This window comes from Salmo salar, chromosome ssa24 (genome assembly GCF_905237065.1).
Source record: "Salmo salar chromosome ssa24, Ssal_v3.1, whole genome shotgun sequence".
Taxonomy (NCBI): Eukaryota; Metazoa; Chordata; class Actinopteri; order Salmoniformes; family Salmonidae; genus Salmo; species Salmo salar.
Window position 1 is genome coordinate 28,239,415 of NC_059465.1, and position 19,607 is coordinate 28,259,021.

Sequence of the window (19,607 nt, forward strand, 5' to 3'; positions counted from 1 at the left end):
TTATGCATTCATGTGTTTATTTAATAATGCATGCCAGACATGATCCTATTCATACTGAAGAATACAGATTTGCATTTGCATCCAAATACTCACCACTGTGACACAATTTATAATCTCTCTCTCTCTCTTACTCTCTCTCTTTCATCAATTTCACAGAATGTATTTTGGTACATCATCAGTGGAAGAACTGCATGCATTAAAGGACACTAAATGAAGTGAGACTGCTGGAAGATAAGTCCCCTCAAGTAAAACTACAATATCAGCATTATTGCAGAAAACATGTGCTTGGACTCCTCTTTAGCATACGAGTAGCCTACTCACCAACAGATTGAGGGGAAATAAAAACCTATTTGAATTATAACCATAGTCTATGATTCACAAAGCTGTATGCTACAGTATAGGAAAATATTTAAAAAATACTGTACATTAGGTTTTGTTGGATCACATTGGCACAATTCTCAGTATTAGGCTACTGTAATTTCTGTGTCAGAGTCCTCAGACATACATAGACCTCCCTTTTATTTTATATATTGATATATTGTACAACAGCCACAGCAACATATACAAAACATTTACAGAGCATTTACACATGAGTTAGAAGTGCTATGGACATGTTTGTCCTTGCATGTCCCTCTCCATAACGAAAATAAAAATATCTCTTATGTCCCCTGGAGGGCTGACAGCCTATTCACTGAGGTTAGTTAAAGGACCCAGGACCCAAACCAGTGCCTGGACAAAAAGCCAAAGAGTAACCAAACGATCACCTTATCTCTCCTCTATTCTCACCTAATGTTCCTTCAATGAGCGTGTTCAATGAGATGTTCAGACATCTTTTAAACAGTTTGTTAACTTATTTTAAAGCTTATTTTTCGACTACAAATTTGGAAAAAGTGATCTATCCCATGTTTTGTGAGACAAAACCCCACCAACAACTAACATCCGGAGTGTCCAACATTGTGCGGGTATTTCTTTCTTTTTCAGGACTATACTTTACGCACCCCTGCACCTGAACGTTGGATGTGCTTACACTAGTTTTCAACAAAACTCCAAGCCCAGCAAACTATTCTTCACACTTTGTGATCGTATTAAAGCTCATAGTTGGTTTTAACTTTGACTCCTGTGTCCACAAAATGGATGGGAGGGTTTGGTTTCATGGAACACAACTGATATGGGAGTCCCATGAAAATGTGGGTTGAATGCATAAGCACAGTGATTAGTGGAGGCCTGTCTGCTCAAGAGAGATTGAAATATTCCTTATTTTTTGGTTTTCAGCTCATACAACACATTTCCTTCATTTGCTGAGCGTCACTCGCGAATCTACAACCTTACAAGACAAAGAAGCAGCTTAGGAAATGTGTGAAAACACCCTGCAATGGTATTGGACATTGATAAGGAAAATTAAACATTCAGATCAATAGTGAAGATACACAGAGCGCCGCTAGCCCTCCCCCTCAAAAGGCATCAAGTAGTTATCTCTCCTAGTTCTAGCTCCTAGTTCTAGCTCCTAGTTCTCTCTCCTAGCTCTTACGCATGTTCTTAGCCATGAAATCAATGCCTTTCTCCAGTGTAAGAAAAAATGCTGTAAACACTTCAGAAATGCATTATCCCAATAGTTGCGAAATACAGGAAAAGGATACCATGGGTAAGTAGATTTGTGAGAAGAATTACTAACAAAAGAAATGTGCAGATATATGTAGATGTTTAAGTTACTGTGAATTTCAAATAGTTACTCCAGGCCTGAAAGACACCCTCAGTTTGGTAATGCTTGCAGCGGAGTATTGCATTGAAATATCCAACCTACATTAAAAAATATATATTTGTATTTCTTTTTGACAGCTGCTCATGAACATACAATATAGCAAATTATTAAATACTTTAAATATGATTGTGATGTACAATATAGTAATTTATCACATAATATATTAAGTGAATCATATAATACATACGTTTTTAGTGCTTATAGGTGACACCTTTCATTAATGTTAAAACCTTGTAATAATTCAAAATACTTTAAATTAGACAAAATAGCACTGAAAAGATATAAATAGTCAGTTTGTATTTCAAACAGCCATTCAATTATTCATTGTAAGCAACACAATAGTCAAAAATAATCAATCAAAACAATTGCAGTGCAATTAAATTGAAGTGATTTAATAATGATCAAATATAAAAAATAACTAATTTGAGAACCTGTGATGTAAATGTTACTCATCATGTTCCATTATTACAAACATGTTGTAACAGGTATTCCACTCCTGTCAGATATTTTTAGTTGTAATAAATTAAGAGATGAAAAAAAAATGGTTCTCTGCCATTTACATCAACTTGAAAGGTGCCTCTATGTCTCTTAAAATGCATATGATTCATAGAGCTGACTCTTTTGCAAATGTTTCAAATAACTCCATCTTGTGGAATTCAGTTCTCTAACCATTCTCTTCTAGCCTACACATACAATGTACAGTATTATGTAGTCTTACATGTTGTGCAGACTATTCTCTGCTGTTTTCAGATGACCGTTCTAAACAATTACTCTGGTTAGTCTGGTGCTTCGATTTGAATAGAATAAATCATGAATGAATGTCCAAACAATGTAGGAAGTATGGATCCAATGATTGTAGTTTAGCATGTCTGGCTACCCGAGACTAGCAGGTGTCAGACCCAAGCAGCAAAATGCTGCTGCCAGAGGAATGAAAGGAATGGGCAATGCCATTACCAGACATGCTTGATGTTTTCTTGCTGAAAAGGCTGATCTTGAAGTGTTCTAATTTCAACATTGGTTTACTGCTTGGGATGAAGGACTCCTTAAACTGGGTCACAGCCCCCTCTTGTGCCCAGTTTTGAGTTTTGCACTGAGCAGAGTTAATCCAAGGGAAATAATGATGACGCTGGGCCTATCAAACAATCTGTTACATTAGAGGAATTCTTTTGGCTTTCCTTCAGCCATTCCATACACCTTGCTGGCATTAGAGTGCATGTATGACTATGTGTATGTGTTAACACTTTGTTCATACCTTTACACTGTAGGCCACAATGACACTAAGCCCAGGTGACTGGGGATGGGACAACAAGTAGGCACATGATGAGTCTACAATTAATCAAATTCCCCATCTTCCCTGTTACTCAGGCCCTGTAGGTAATCGATTTTACTGCCCTGATTTTGACCCCTGAAATCTATTGAGTCAATGTTACTTGACTGTCAATGTGCATGGATTTTAAACCAGGGACATGCATTATACATAATAGAGCCCTATTATGTCTAGAAATTCAACCTGTACAATGCTCATTGTCTCTATCCATTGATAAAGTCATCACCAGCTGACTGGTGTCCATGTGTTTTACTATAGTCACTACTGCTGTAAAGTGTTTAGTGGCCCTCCTCTTGACGGTGGAGATAATTTTAGTAATTTTAAAGTTCATTTTCTACAAATTTTGCCATGGGGCGGAGAGAAAATGTAACACATTTATAACACATTTCATGCATTCTACTGATTTTGCCATGGGGCAGCATTAACTTTTTGCAGTTATAAGTATGTTTTCTGCCGTTCTACACATTTTGCCATGGGACGGAGATAAAATGTTGCAATTTTATAACATATTTCATACAATTCTACTCATTTTGCAATGGGGCAGAGAGAAGGTTTTGCAATTTAAAGCTAATTTCCTGCAATTCTACCCATTTTGCCATGATTTATGTAATGTTAATGATATCTGAGTGAGCGTGACTAACAAAATCAATGAGGGCCCTCTGGAGGTCAGGGCCCCTGGGCACGTGCCTGTTTAGATAACTGGCTAGACTAACTTATCAATCTAAAAATTGTTAGCTGACATGGCTAATTGAGCGACTGTCAGTGAATGACAAAACAAGAAAAAAAAACTGCTGATGCACAACCAAATTTCGAACTTGCACCTTGTGTATTCTTCTATTCTATCTCTCAACAGTAAGTTGAGACCCAGACTGAGTTCCCAGACTGAGTTTTGTTGGGTGGTCGGGGGCCCCCGGAAGTGACCGCTTATGTCACTTATGCATGCTTGGACAGTCTGGTGGACCAAAGCTTCAAACGTGGCCTTCATTATCCCAACAGAAAGATCAGGAAAAAGTCCTAATCCATAGCCATTGGCTTTATTTGTAATCAATCACCTCCCTCTGAGCACTTCCCACCTCCGTCTTGCTAGCGTCGCACAAGTTTTTTGATTCGGAGACACAACGCCCAGTCGTGTGATTCGCTAAGATCAAAAATGTTTTTGTAGTTTTAATTTTTTTACTACCACATAGGCCAGATTTGAGTCGGTGGTGTTTCAGACTTATATGCAATATGTACAATTACACTGGGGATAAGGTTACTACTGCTGCTACTGTTGTAGCATGCAGTGCTATGTCTGTGGTGAAAAGACTGAATGCTACTTCAGTGGTGGAAAGACTGCTATTTCAGTGGTGGAAAGACAGAAGTATAGAGTCATATCCATGAGTATGGGCAGTTTAAGGGCAAAGAGGAAACTAGAGAACCTGAGGAAATATGGGTTGAGGTGACAATTCTGACCTCCAGTCTTATATTGTCAGGTGGCCAAGTTTATTATTTTCTAAAGACTGACTAAACTGTCCTATCAGAGATTTCATTTTTATACTTTCTATTTGGGCTACACTAGTGTTCTGTGACGTGATGCATTACAGTAACAATGTGTTGACTTGACTAAAAAGATGGTAGACAGACACAGCACATACCCTCCATCACCAAACATACAACAAGTGTCAGCTTCAAGAGGAGGTAAGAACTACCCTAGCTTCATAGCACTTTGTTTTACACTGGTAGGAGCCCTCCCCATGACCCTTGCCTTTACCCCTGGCTGGCCCTATGGTCCTGTATAACAGAGTGTGCCCTGTCCCTGTTCTGTTTTCTTCATCATTGTCACGTGTAGTTGTGTCTACTGTCGAAGCTGCTGAACGCAGAGGGGGTGGTCAGCTTTCTCATGGAGAGGCTGTCTGTCTTGGTGTCGGGCCGCGCCCCAGACTTGCTCCTCAGAAAGGGGTTCCTGGGTCCCCCCAGAACCCCACGGTCTGCACCCCTCTCCATCCTCTCACTGACCGACAGGCTTTTTCTGTGTGAAGGAGGGGCCAATGATGGGTGGGAGGAGTCGTCTGAGGAGCAGCTGTTGGCTCGTTCCAGCCTGGAGAAGGGCGAGCAGAATGGGGTCCCACTCGCCCCTCTTAAGCCCCTCCCCATGCGATGGGGCTCAGGGGCCGGGGCCAGGTCCTCTGGGTCTTCAGGGTCTGACTCTGTGTGGCTGAGCTCGGCCTCGCGCTCTGGGTGGGAGGAGCCCAAGTCGGGGGGCTTATTGAAGGGGAATGAGGTGGAGCCCCCGGGGGAGTGGGAGCGCTCTGCGGTGGAGTAAGGGGCGGAGACACACCTGGTGTCTATGCAGTCGGTGATGCTGGTGTACTCAGCCGCTTTGACCTGAACCCCTGCCCCTAGGCCTCCGTAGCAGCCTCGCGGTGTAAACATGAGGCTGTGAGATTTGACCAGCTGAGTCTCTTCTAGGTAGCCCCTGCCGCCAGTGGACAGGTAGCGGCTGCTCTTGGAGCGCTCCAATGGTCCCGCTGACGGGGGCGGGGAGGAGTCCAGGTCCCAGGTCGGCATGGTGTTATCTGGGAGAAGGTGGGCGGAGCATAGCGACAGGTCTGCAGCCGCGCTGTCCTCGAACATGGCACCACCCTCCGAGTGTTTGTCACCCAAACCGCTGCCTCCGCTGTAGTCCCTCCCGCTTGACAGCACCGCCTCCATAATCTCAGAGTGGAGCGAAGAGTCGTGCCGGAGGGGAGGGGCCATCCTCAGCGGGTCCGAGAAGACCTCGGCTGGCCCCGCCTCCTCGGATGCCGACACATAGATGTCAATGCAGGAAGAGGGGCGGTGCTGCTGGGAGATGGACAGCGTGGCCAGTGGGAGGGGCTTAGACTCCTTGGGGGCAGTACCCGAGGCCACCGACTGAGAGCTATTGGCTCGGTGCAGGCTGAAGGAGCGCTCCTTGAGGAAACGGTCGGCCCTTTCGGCCCTGTCGGCCCCAGCTCGCTCACGACCTCCGCCCACGTAGAAGGAGTGACTGCGTGTGCGCGTGGCCAGGCCGGTGGGGGAGGGCGGAGACATGGAGCCCTCTGCACCCTCATTGAGCCGGTAGGAGTTTCCCTCTTGGCTGTTGAAGCTGCTCTGGCGCAGGATGTAAGCCGCATCTGGGCACTCACCCTGACGCAGCATGTAGGCCGAGTCTGTGCAGTCCGAGGAGGTTCGTGAGCGGGCCTTGTTGACCTCGCCCCGCTCCACTCCCGTGACTCGCTCAAGAGCCACAGCGATCCGACCAATCAGCTCCTCCATTTGGGCCAGCCGTATGTCCACGGTCTGCAGAGATGACTTCATGAAGTGTTCTCTCTCATTCACCTCCTCCAGGCGCATGGCCATGTTCTCCACTCTGAAACGGACAGAGAAAAAGGAGATAAAGAGAGAGAGATAGAAAGAAAATAAGGGAGAGGTAGAGAGAGAGACACACGCAGAGAGAGAGAGAGAGAGAGAGAGATAGAGAGAGAGAGTGAGGAGATAGGTTGCACTTAAGTATGACAGGATTGTGTTTGCCCATGCCCAACCTCTCTGATGTCACTCGGATCCTCTCATCATTTGAAGAGTTGAAGCGGTCATCCTTCTCGCGGAAGTACTCCTCGATGCACTGCTCCTCAAAGTCATGCACTTTCTTCAGCTCGTCTTCAGTGATGAAGAGCTCTGTGATGGAAGGATGAAGAAAAGCAACATGAAGTGTAAAAGGAAAGAAGGAAGGATACATTTCAAAAGGCCTAGGACATGTACTCACTCAGGCCATAGTCTCTCTCGTCATCGTCGTGCTTCCGCCAGCGACAGCACAGGTGCTTGAGGACCATGGTCATGTGACTGAAGATGATGAGGGGAGGGGGGAGGATGGGCCGCTCGTAGAAGGTCATGATGAGCTGGTACCTCTGGAACTTCCACACCTGGTTGGAGATGGACTTCACCTCAAAGAAGGTGTTGCTATGACAACAGACAGTAACAACCAAAATGTCAAACCAATCCTATGCAGATGGAATATGCACTGAACAAAAATATAAACGCAACATGTAAAACGTTGGATGAAATAAAAGATCACAGAAATGTTCTATACGCACAAAAAGCTTATTTCTCTCAAATGTTTTGCACACATTTGTTTACATCCCTGTTGGTGAGCATTTCTCATTTGCCAAGATAGTCCATCCACCTGCCTGGTGTGCCATATCAAGAGGCTGATTAAACAGCATGATCATTACACAGGAGCACCTTGTGCTGGGGACAATAAAAGACCTCTCTAAAATGTACAGTTTTGTCACACAACACAATGCCACAGATGTCTCAAGTTTTGAGGGACTGTGCAATTGTAACGGCTGTCATAATGAGGGGACCAAGATGCAGCGTGGCACGTGCTCATGATTTTATTCCACTCTGAAACACTTGAACAAAAATAACCAAACGAAAACAAGCCAACAGTTCTGTCAGGTACAGAAAACTAAACAGAAAACAACTACCCACAAACACAGGTGGGAAAAGGCTGCCTAAGTATGATTCCTAATCAGAGACGATAGACAGCTGCCTCTGATTAGGAACCATACTTGGCCCAAAACAAAGAAATACAAAACATAGAATGCCCACCCCACACCCTGACCTAACAAAATAGAGAAACAAACCGTCTCTCTCAGGTCAGGGCGTGACAGCAATTGGCATGCTGACTGTAGGAATGTCCACCAGAGCTGTTGCCAGATAATTTAATGTTAATTTCTCTACCATAAGCCCCCTCCAACATCGTTTTAGAGACTTTGGCAGTACCTCCAACCACAGACCACGTGCATGGAGTCGTGTGGGCCAGCGGTTTACTGATGTCAACGTTGTGAACAGAGTGCCCCATGGTGGCGGTGGGGTTATGGTATGGGCAGGCATAAGCTACGAACAATGAACAGAATTGCATTTTATCGGTGGCAATTTGAATGCACAGAGATACCGTGATGAGATCCTGAGGCCCATTTTTTTAAAGGTATCTGTATTCCCAGTCATGTGAAATCCATAGATTAGGACCTAATTTATTTATTTCAATTGACTGATTTCCTGATATGAACTGTAACTCAGTAAAATCTGAAACATTTTAGCATGTTGAGTTTAGATTTTTGTTCAGTATAGTATTCAAACACTTACCCCTCTTCCACCCCCCCTCTAATCATCCATCCACTCATCTAACCCAAATGTTCATTCATTCATCCTTCTGTCCACCTATCTACTAGTGCTACTGTAACCGATGTGAAATGGCTAGTTAGTTAGCGGTGGTGCGCGCTAATAGCGTTGGGTAACGATGCTTCGTGGGTGACTGTTGTTGATGTGTGCAAGGGTCCCTGGTTCGAGCCCAGGTTGGGGTGAAGAGAGGGATGGAACCTACACTGTTACACTACAACCATCACCACAACTTCTACCACTGCAGCCACTACTATGACTATGCCTTCTACTACTTCTACAACTAAAATCACCAAAATCTTCCTACATTTACATTTGAAAGAAAATTCCAGTAAAACAGAGATGTATTAAAACCTGTTGGGGATAGGGGGCAGTATTTGCACGGCCGGATAAAAAACGTACCCGATTTAATCTGGTTACTACTCCTGCCCAGTAACTAGAATATGCATATAATTAGTAGATTTGGATAGAAAACATCCTAAAGTTTCTAAAACTGTTTGAATGGTGTCTGTGAGTATAACAGAACTCATATGGCAGGCCAAAACCTGAGAAGATTCCATGCAGGAAGTGGAAATCTGATTTGTGGAATCACCTTCAACACTTTGCCTATAAAACACACCGTGAGTTAGGATACATTTAGCACTTCCTAAGGCTTCCACTAGATGTCAACAGTCTTTACAAAGTCGTTTGAGTCTTCTCCGGTAGAAACTGACCGAAAGAGAGGCTTGGAAAGTTGGTCACAGGGGGAGGGCCATTACTACTATGACGCGGGCGCCCATGGGTACCCTCTCATTCCGAAACGTTTAGTAAGACAATGCAATCGTCCGCCTTGAATATTATTGAAGTTCTGGTTGAAAAAGGCCCTAAAGATTTATGTTAGACAACGTTTGACATGTTTGAACGAACGTAAATATATATTTTCTGCACATTCGTGACGACAAGTCCCGCGCGCTTCAGTACATTATGAGTAGCCTTTGGAACGCGCTAACAAGAAGGAGCTATTGGGACATAAATGATTTACTTTTTTGAACAAAACTACATTTGTTGTGGACCTGGGATTCCTGGAAGTGCCTTCTGATGAAGATAATCAAAGGTAAGGGAATATTTACAATAGTATATTTGATTTTAGATGGTTCCAAGATGGCGCTAACATGTATCGCCTAGCCTATTTTTCTGAGCATACCACCTCGTTTATTGCAAAGTGTGATTTCCCAGTAAAGTTATTTTTAAATCCGGCAAAGCGGTTGCATTCACGAGATGTTAATCTATAATTCTTTGAATGCCATGATTACATTTTAACAATGTTTTCGAATAGGAATTTTTGTAAATTGTAGCGCTGATTCACCGGAAGCATTTGAGGGAAAATATTTTCTGAACGTCACGCGCCGATGTAAAATGCTGTTTTTATATATAAATATGAACTTTATCGAACAAAAAATGCATGTATTGTGTAACATGATGTCCTAGGAGTGTCATCTGATGAAGATTGTCAAAGGTTAGTGCTGCATTTAGCTGTGTTTTGGGTATTTGTGATGCATGCTAGTTGCTTTGAAAATGGCAGTGTGATTTTTTTTGGCAGGGTACTCTCCTAACATAATCTAATGTTTTGCTTTTGCTGTAAAGCCTTTTTGAAATCGCACAACGTGGTTCGATTCAGGAGAGGTGTATCTATAAAATGGTGTAAAATAGTCATATGTTTGAGAAATTGAAGTTATAGCATTTATGAGGTATTTGTATTTCGCGCGACGCGATTCCACTGGCTGTTGACTAGGGTGGGACACAAGCGTCCCAGGTTCCCAGACAGGTTAACAGTATGTTTCTTACACTTCATCTCTATCTGTACTGGAACTTTCCTCTCATTTGCAATTATTGGTAATTAGTAAAGTAATCACTTGCTAAGCTATATAAAACAAACAAGGATCACAGATGGAAATAAGTTATGTAGCTAACTAACCCTGGTGATATAGGAGTATGCTGTGCATGGGCCCTGGTAAACACATCAGTAAACAGAGTGGGTGCGGGAGAGTAAAAAAAAAACATCCTATGCACATTTTTGGCCGTGTCCAGAAAGAACAACTTTGACGGACCCTACCTCCCCACAATTGTGGAGAGCTGACAGGATTAGGCAGGTGTAAGCAATATGGTGAAAATTCCTCCTGGCCTAAACCTATCAATTTGCTTAAACCTATAAAATCCTCTCAGATCTCCACAAGTGTCTGGAGGGTAAGGGCTAGGGGTGGTCTCTGGACAAGGGCCTGGTATGTATAACTGAGTGGGCGTAAGGCGAGTGTAGGTCTACAGAGCGAGAGAGAGAGAGAGAGAGAGAGAGAGAGAGAGAGAGAGAGAGAGAGAACGTACTTGAAGACAGCGATGAGCAGGTTGACCAGCAGGATGTTGGCCACCAGAAGGTAGCAGGCCATGATGGCAGGAACGATCCAGGCTCCCGTCTTACAGGGCGGCAGAGCCACAACATGCCCGTCCTCTGTGGTGATATTCTGGCCACATGGAGCTAAGCACAATGACACAACCACAGCGTCAGGATCACACACAAGGTGTCACAGATTGTGTCACAAGACAAACTCTCTTAAAGCTACCCCATTTATTTTGTTATATGACAAAACAAATGAGTAGCCAGCCTAAAGAGAGTTTCCCCCGACAAACATTATTAATAAAGGCAAACATATTGTAAAAGCCAGTTGTGTGACAAAACAAATTAACATACAGACAACGACGAGACAAGCAAGCCAACAGAAGACGAACACAAAATCAAATGAAAGAAAGATGTCAACATACAACACAAACATACAGTACATACAAGCAACCCAGGCAATCACACCAAACAGACAATCACTACGCTGACATCTAAAATAAACAAACCAATAAATAAACAGAACAACAAATACTTCAAGTTTTGCAAACAAACAAGAGGCATAATATACTGTATATATGCATCTTTTTGTAGGGGATAGGAAGGAGTGAGCTCTAGAATGGAAAGGTGTTATGTGCTGAAATGTGTATCTCACAATATATTCTAAAATATATTGTCAATAACTTGCATTCCCAATATATTTAAACATGGCATGATGTTTAAAATATATTGTCACATATGCGTGCCATAGCCTAGCTGAATAATGACTATACTACAGATCAATTGAAATGTATTTAAGATACATTGACATGTATTTAAGATACATCATATGTTTTTTCCATCAGTGATGGTTCAGTTGCTGTGGCTTATAATGGGGACATTCAGCACTTTCACTTTGGATGCTCATTCGTTTGTTTGCCTATCAATCATTATATTCATGCTCATCTCTGGATTTCAATTGATCACACAAGGCAGCCCAAAGGTAGAGAACTGAAGTAATTTGCTATCTCTCTATCTAACAATTTTACACTCAAAGTAATTGGGTTAAAAACTCTGACAACTGAACCACGTGAAAAAACAGATTGCAGATGATGACAGGGTATGATATGTTCATGTTTGTTTGTGTGTGTGTGATTGTGTGTGTGTGTGTGTGTGTGTGTGTGTGTTGTGTGTATATGAATCTGGACGTGTTTGTGTGTGTGTGTTTGTGTATGTTTGGTTATATTTGGAAGTGTGCAGAAGTATTTGCTCATCCATGAGAGTATGGTTGAGAGTGCATTATTGTGAGTTTGTGTCTAGATGACATTGTAGTGATGTTACAATCATGTTCTAGTGATAGCAGAGCTGGCGTTGGGGGATGGCAATAATGACTGGGTTTACCTGGCAGGCTTACTTTTCCAAAATAAAACAAAATAGTGAAAATGTCAAAGGAGCATGTCTGTAACAATCCTAGTTCCCTTTCAGATTTAGTAATGTCATCAAAATAAACCAATAAATAAACCAAAATAAACCAAACAAGAGTGCTACTGCCATGAAACACAGTTATTGACCTGTCAGTATGTCGTGCTGCATGCTTAACCATAGAGATGGTAAAGAGGACACGCCTCCTATCTTTGCCATTGATAGCTTCTGCGACAGCATGGGCATCACCACTGAGAGCTATCTCATAGAGATAGATAAAGGACTCATCTTTATATCTGGGCCATTATAGCATCTGTGACAGCATGGGCATCGCCACTGAGGGCTATCTCATAGAGATAGATAGAGGACTCATCTTTATATCTGGGCCATTATAGCATCCGTGACAGCATGGGCATCACCACTGAGGGCTATCTCATAGAGATAGATAGAGGACTCATCTTTATATCTGGGCCATTCTGGCATCTGTGACAGCATGGGCATCACCACTGAGGGCTATCTCCATCTCTTCTACTTCTATGAGTTCATTGGCGGTCCATAAAAAAACTGAAAAGGTGCATACTGCCACCTACTGTGCAGCAGTGTATATAATCTGAACAAGCATAAAGCGAAGGTTGGTGATTTACTGCCAGCTGAAGTGCTGAAATATTTGCTCAGGAGTATAATTCATTGACTGATCCCTCCTGCTGACCAGTATGGAATTCTTCCCTCCACAACCTATAGAAAGTCCGACCCAGTTGACTACATTAAAATGGTGAAAACCTTCAATGGCGCTGCCCATGCTGAAACAGGCTTTGTGGAAAGTGTACCCTCTATCCATCTCTATGTGCATATCTGACTCAATAGCAGCCCCTAGATGAGGGTGCAGTGATGGTATGGCAGTGAGGCTGGAATGGTGTAGGGAGGGGACGGGACGGGGGTGGGTCTAATTATCGATTTACTGGCATTCTGATTGAACATAGCAATGTTGGTATGGACCATTATTACGCCAGGTTCCATGAGCTCGAAACTGATTTTCGATCATCCAGAGTTTTGAATTCAGCCTGTGCTTTAGCTTCCTACTATGCACATCTGAAACAAAGAATGACAGCATTATTTCAGATCTCCAGCTTTGGGCTAGTCCTTCCATTCTATACACTCTCACACACGCACACACGCACTCCCTCAAAACAAATGGTGCATTCAGAGAGCAAGCATGTTCCTTATTTGAGGCGATTACTAAATTACTAAGAAATGTTACCTGCTGTTAGACATCACCTGACCTCATCACTAAGAAAAGGTGAACTGTTAGTGATCTGTCCTCTGCTGTTGTCAGAAAATATAATATGGGTATTTTTTACTGCAATTTAAAATGTGCATGACCAGCGTGAATAAGAACCAATCCGGCCACCAATGTCTTTCGTTGCACTAATATAGTTCCCCCTGAAACCAGGGGGAACTGAGAGGTTCCAAGTGCGTGGCATTTCAGCACCTGGATGACTTCAGCTAGTCTGCTGAGTGTGTGTGTGTGTGTTGGAGGGGCGGGCAGCCTTACACTCCGAGTTCGACTCTACACCACTCCACCACCCTTTCCCCCTCACTCCCTCCCCCCACATCCACCACCCCTTGTGGGCTTACGGTCAATCTGATCAGCGAACACCTCTCCATAGATCATCCAGTAAGGCATGAAGAAGATGTTCCGAGCCAGCATCCAGGACGGGTCCTCATTGGGATTCAGGATGGCCTGCCTGGCCACTCCGAAACTCATCAACACTACCAGCATGATGATCACAAAGTACATCATGTCAATCATCTGAGAGAGAGAAGGAGTGGGAGGAAGGAGAAAGAGGGTGACAAAAAGGGAGACGGAGAATGTTGGAACCTGATAATACTCATTCATCTTCATAGAATTCTCATTAAGTGAGCAATTAAGTAGAACATTAGACACCAACTGACAGACAGACAGACAGACAGACAGACAGACAGACAGACAGACAGACAGACAGACAGACAGACAGACAGACAGACAGGCAGGCAGGCAGGCAGACAGACAGGCAGGCAGGCAGGCAGGCAGACAGACAGACAGACAGACAGACAGACAGACAGACAGACAGACAGACAGACAGACAGACAGACAGACAGACAGACAGACAGACAGACAGACAGACAGACAGACAGACAGACAGACAGACAGACAGGCAAACCAAAAGATAGGCTGCAACCAGATTCTCTACCCTTCTCCCGAAGGCTGCATTTGCACACTCCACATCATGGAATTCAAAGCATTGGACTGGTGTAAGCATTGGTTGGAGGGATTTTCCGCCATTGTTATTAAATCCATGACTGGGAGTGTGCAAGTGCACCCTGCCAGTGACAGACTCCGCCCCCCTCACCATCTTGCCGATCATCATGACATAGGGGCCCAGGTATTTGTTGACGCCAAAGATGTCGAGCAGCCGGATGTACCAATAGATGATGTTGACACAGTAGATGACCCGGCCGTAACTCATGAGGGGCGGCTCCTGGAGGCGGAGCACCATGCCCACAGAGAAGATGAGGATGGCCATGAGGTCGGTGATGTTCCAGTACTCCTGGAGCCACACCTTTACCTTCTGCAACAGCTTCCCCGGCTCTGACATCAGAATCTGGGGGAGGTAGACAAGGAGGGAGGGATGGAGGGAGAGAGAGAGAGTGGGAGAGAGAGGGAAAGAGAAAGAGAGACGTGCTGGCCTATAAAAGGTCACTGAAGAATCTGTTCTACATAAATAGGTACAGGTTTGGAAATGATGACGAATGCAAATATATGTTGCTTTAGGAGGATGACAGAGAGGGCAGGGCTCTCAGTAGGATCATTTCATATGGTCACTGGAATTTAGCTCCTGTACTTTATTTGATCTTGCATTGGAAAATCTGTGTTGATTGACTAGAATGACACACTTCATAATGTGCAACCCACCCACCTCTCTAACATGTGTCTGTGTTATAGACCTGCATATGCTTGACTGTATTGAAATATCCATGAGAAATCCTGGAGTTGTATTGAGAAATCCTGGAGTTGAACCATCTCTTTGTATATGTGTGTCCTGCCCTACCTCTCTCATCTTCTCGATTCCATTGGTGAAGATGTAAGCGATGACTATCCACTCCTGCGGTGAGGGCCACAGGTCCATCTTCACCAGCACAATATAGTTGAACAGCATCAGGTACGCCACATAGGCCATCTGGGGACAAACACACAGTGTCAGGGCCTCCCGGAGCATGTGAAGAGTCTTCAGTGCATGCAGAGGGTCTTACAGATGACATAAGGTGTGGGTCATAAGTGGGTCTTAAGTAGTCTTAGAGGGCATTCAAATTGTTTTAGCACAGAAAAGTTAGGTCTCACCGCGGTATAGGCAGAACAAGTGATAGTTTGTCAAAAATGAATTGCACAGAATCGCAGCAAATCTTCAGGGTCTCATCAAAATCTAGAGGCGATTCACGTAATGTAGTGACCTCATGAAGCCTGATTTATAAACTAAGCTAGTTTGAATCCCTTTCCCCAGCCTAAAAAATTTACTACTGAACTGCAGTGAGGTAAAAAGTACAATGCAGTGTGACAAGACTGTGTTCATGTTCATTTTCATGGCTGCTTTGTAGATAAGACAACTACTGCAGGAGAGGTAATATCACAGAGGATGGTTTTGAATGCAAAGCAGATCATGATGATTCCCTGACCAAGTATCAAATCAAATCGAACTTTATTTGTCACATGCGCCGAATACAAGTGTAGACTTAACCGTGAAATGCTTACTTACAAGCCCTTAACCAATAGTGCAGTTCAAGAACAGTTAAGAAAATATATTCCAAGTAGACTAAAATAAAAAGTAATAATAAAAAGTAACACAATAAGAATAACAATAACGAAGCTATATACAAGGTGCACCGGTACCGAGTCAGTGTGCATGGGTACAGGCTAGTTGAGGTAATCTGTACATGTAGGTGGGGGCAAAGTGACTATGCATAGGTGACAAACATACAGCGAGTACCACTGCACACAGACACAGACAATGCATACAGATACAGACACTGCACACAGACACAGACACTGCCCTCAGACACAGACAAAGAACACAGACACAGACACTGCACACAGACACAGACACTACACTCAGATACAGACACTAGACACAGATACTGCACTCAGACACAAACACTACACACAGACACTTCACACAGACACTGAACACAGACACAGACACATACACTGCACTCAGACACAAACACTACACACAGACACTGCACACAGACACAGATACAGACACTGACACAGACACTGCACACAGACACAAACACTGAACACAGACACAGACAATGCACACAGATACAGACACTGCCCACAGACACATACAGTGACACAGACACGGCACACAGACACAGGCACAAACACCGCACAAAGACACTGCACACAGCCACAGCCACAGCCACAGACACAGACACAGACACAGACACATACACAGACACAGACACAGAAAGAGACACGCTGTGTCACACACTGCATATATCTACTGGGTTCTCTGTTAAAAAACGTTCTAATCCCCCTAAAAATGTTATGGTTCTAGGTAGCAACAAGCCCTGACAGCAGACTCACTGTGTGAAACCAGAACTTGACGATGGGGGCGTTGTAAAACTCGTAGATCTTCCGGCCCATGGGAATGAGACGGTGTCTATTCTGGACCTCCCCCACGCCCTTCTTACGAGACGCCTCCGTGCTTACCTTACCCAGCATGGCCTGGTACATCACACCCAGAGAGACAGAGAGAGAGAGAGAGAGAGAGAGAGAGGGATGGAGGGAGGGAGAGAGGGAGGAAATCATGAAAGAGCATTAGAGCTGTTCATATACATAGTTGCATGAGCAGTAGCAAGCAGAGACAAACTCATTCTGAATGTGTCATGTTAGCGGCATTAAGTGCTGATGGAGATGATGACACATGATGCAGACAAACACTTATGGATTGAGTCTCGGATGACAGTGACGGACAGTAGAGAGATAGAGATCGAAAGAGAGACAGAGATAGAAAAGAAGGGAGATCGAAAGAGAGAAATAGAAAATAAGAGAGAGAGAGAGAAAGGAAGAGAGAGAGAGAGAGAGAAAAGACGAGAGAGAGATAGAGGACAGATAGGAGAAAGAAATATGTCTGAGGTCCATTTCTAGGACTCTAACAGTCAAATCCCAGAGGTTATGATCATGGATGCCCAAACTACACCACACCGTTGGGGAGCCAGCGAATGGTATTGTATTGTATTGTATTGCATGTCAAGGGATAAGGGAGAGACACCCTGCGGTGTGAAAATCACACTGCCATGCCTACATGCTTAATTTAACTGCATATGGACTGGGAGAGTTGGCGATTACAGTGTGTTTTTGGGGCATCTGAGGCTGACTTGCAATACAATCCCCGCTGGGTGTATTGTAGCCTAGTATATATTTGTATGAATCTGTCTTATTCATATAGTTTGTGTTCTGGGCTGCATTTGAACAATCAGAAACCAGCAGCCCACAATGGCAAGCGGAAGAGCTCATGACAGATGTAATCCTTTGAGTGTTTTGGGGAGTCTCAAGGACTCTCATCAGCATTCTCATAAGCTCTTGTTGCCAGTGAGTTTTGGTGCCGGCTGACTGAATGCAGATGACAATATGTATTGCAATGTCTATGTAGATGGACCGAGTCACCAATTGCCTGTTCTGTATTGAGAGAGAGTGTTCAAACAGTCAGGCGGTGTTTGAAATGGAACCCTACCTCCTATATAGTGCACTATTTTTGACTAAAGCTCTATGGGCCGTGGTCAAACGTAGTGCACTATACAGGGGATAGGGGTCCATTTCGGACACAGCCACAGACTGTGCATCTGCATAGACCAGGCAGATAGGCACAGTTATGTAACCTGAGCAGCTGAAGCTGCTGCCATAGATCAGATGAGAGACACCCTCTGTTAGCAGCATGCGGAGTGATGCGCTGTTGCCAGTGCCACAGGGGAGAGTGAGGGGCAGCAGTCGCATACGATACTGTACCTCTAGTAAGACCTTAGCTAGGAGAGAAACAGAACAGAGGAAGAGAGAGATGGGGGAGAGATAGAGAGAGGTGGAAAGACAGAGAGAGTGAAAGAGAGTGAAAGACAGGGAATGCGTGAAAGAGGAGGGAAAGCGAGAGAGGTGGAAGAGGGACATCCACAAGGAGCCGAGCGAGGCAAACACACTGAGACGTTACAACTCCACAACCACGTCTTCGCCGACACGACAGGAAACGAGAAGCAGGATGACAGGTAGGTTTTGGGGAGGGGCATTAAGAATTTACTACCCCTCCAGTTGGTCAGAATAGGGACAAGGCTTGGATGGGTGTGTAGGGACATTAATAATGGTGTGTGTTTGTTAACTGTGGGCCTATTTGCTGGCTAAGGGTGCATCCGAAATGGCGCCCTATTTCCTATAGGGAATACTAATAGGCTGCCATTTGAGACACAGCCTGCGTGTGTATAGTCTGAAGGCGGGGCTGAGGTGGGTGCTCTCACCACGGAGTTGTACTGCGTCTCACAGTAGGATCTTACTGTGAACTCCATGTCCTCTTCTTCCTTCTCATTGGCAGGCTTCTCAGGCTCCTCCTCCTTCTCCTGCAGGTAGGTGTCCTGGTCCTGAGGCATGTATGACATCTCATCCTTGTTCTTAAACTCCAAACTCAAGATGGACGGAGGCAGCAGCAGGCCCAAGATCACCTGTACAGGAGTGTGGAGTTAGACACATGCACACAGGCAATACACACAACACAAACGCATACAGAGACGCTTCTTCAACAGTTGTCACATGGCACGACGTCGGGAGAGCTGTGGTCGTAATGCGTGGGTCCGTTAAAGTGTCAAACAATTTTTTTTTTCATTGCTCCCGAAGCAAATGTAATACATACCTGACGTACTGCAGTAAATTCCTCACCTTGCAACTTTCTATCCTGCAGTCAAATGACCAACTCGCCTTCTAGTGGCCTCCCGGGCGGAATGTTATTCATATTTTTCATAATCTCATAATTAATAAACATGATGAAAATATGACATGAAAAATCCTGTGTTTCTATGTCAAACGGTTTTGCTATATTTAAGACTTCTGTGATGTATATAAAGTGTAATATTTGAATGCAAACTCAAAATGTAATACATTCCAACTCTATATCTGACATGGAACAAGTGTCTTGTTTTTTTAAGCCCATAACCATGTGTGTGAGGTGTATTCTGTTGTTTCAAAGTAGATTTGTTTAAGACTACCAAGAAACACTCTGTGTGACCCTGATTTTGCCCACTGCAGTAAAAGTTTAAAAGTTGCTCAACTGTCTTCTTGAACCAGTGGATCTGTATAAAGAGAGACACACACACACATGAATTGACTATTTAGTAGTCTTATGGCTTGGGGGTAGAAGCTGCCTTGGAGACTGTTGGTCCGAGAGCCGATGCTCCGGTACCGTTTACCGGACGGTAGCATAGTGAACAGTCTATGGCTTGAGTGGCTGGAGTCTTTGGCAATTTTTTGGGCCCACCTTTGGTACCACCTGATATAG

The 19,607-nt window shown here is 44.1% G+C and overlaps 1 protein-coding gene across 6 annotated transcripts in view; it reads right to left on the reverse strand.

The window, feature by feature from the left end:
* The window catches only part of LOC106585358 (transient receptor potential cation channel subfamily M member 3), a 165,784-nt gene continuing 146,177 nt past the window's right edge, over positions 1-19,607 (reverse strand). For 2 of the 6 annotated variants that reach the window (XM_014171467.2, XM_014171466.2), the window contains 9 exons: positions 18,613-18,777; positions 16,658-16,798; positions 15,123-15,251; positions 14,424-14,675; positions 13,669-13,843; positions 10,623-10,773; positions 6,850-7,043; positions 6,629-6,761; positions 1-6,456 (listed from right to left, as the gene is read on the reverse strand). In XM_014171467.2, coding sequence (XP_014026942.1) covers positions 4,905-6,456; positions 6,629-6,761; positions 6,850-7,043; positions 10,623-10,773; positions 13,669-13,843; positions 14,424-14,675; positions 15,123-15,251; positions 16,658-16,798; positions 18,613-18,777 — 2,892 coding nt within the window. In that variant the 3' untranslated portion in view covers positions 1-4,904. Of the gene's footprint in view, positions 6,457-6,628; positions 6,762-6,849; positions 7,044-10,622; positions 10,774-13,029; positions 13,123-13,668; positions 13,844-14,423; positions 14,676-15,122; positions 15,252-16,657; positions 16,799-18,576; positions 18,778-19,607 lie in introns of all 6 variants that reach the window. The other 4 variants (XM_045706852.1, XM_045706851.1, XM_014171465.2 and 1 more) reach the window with 3 other exon arrangements.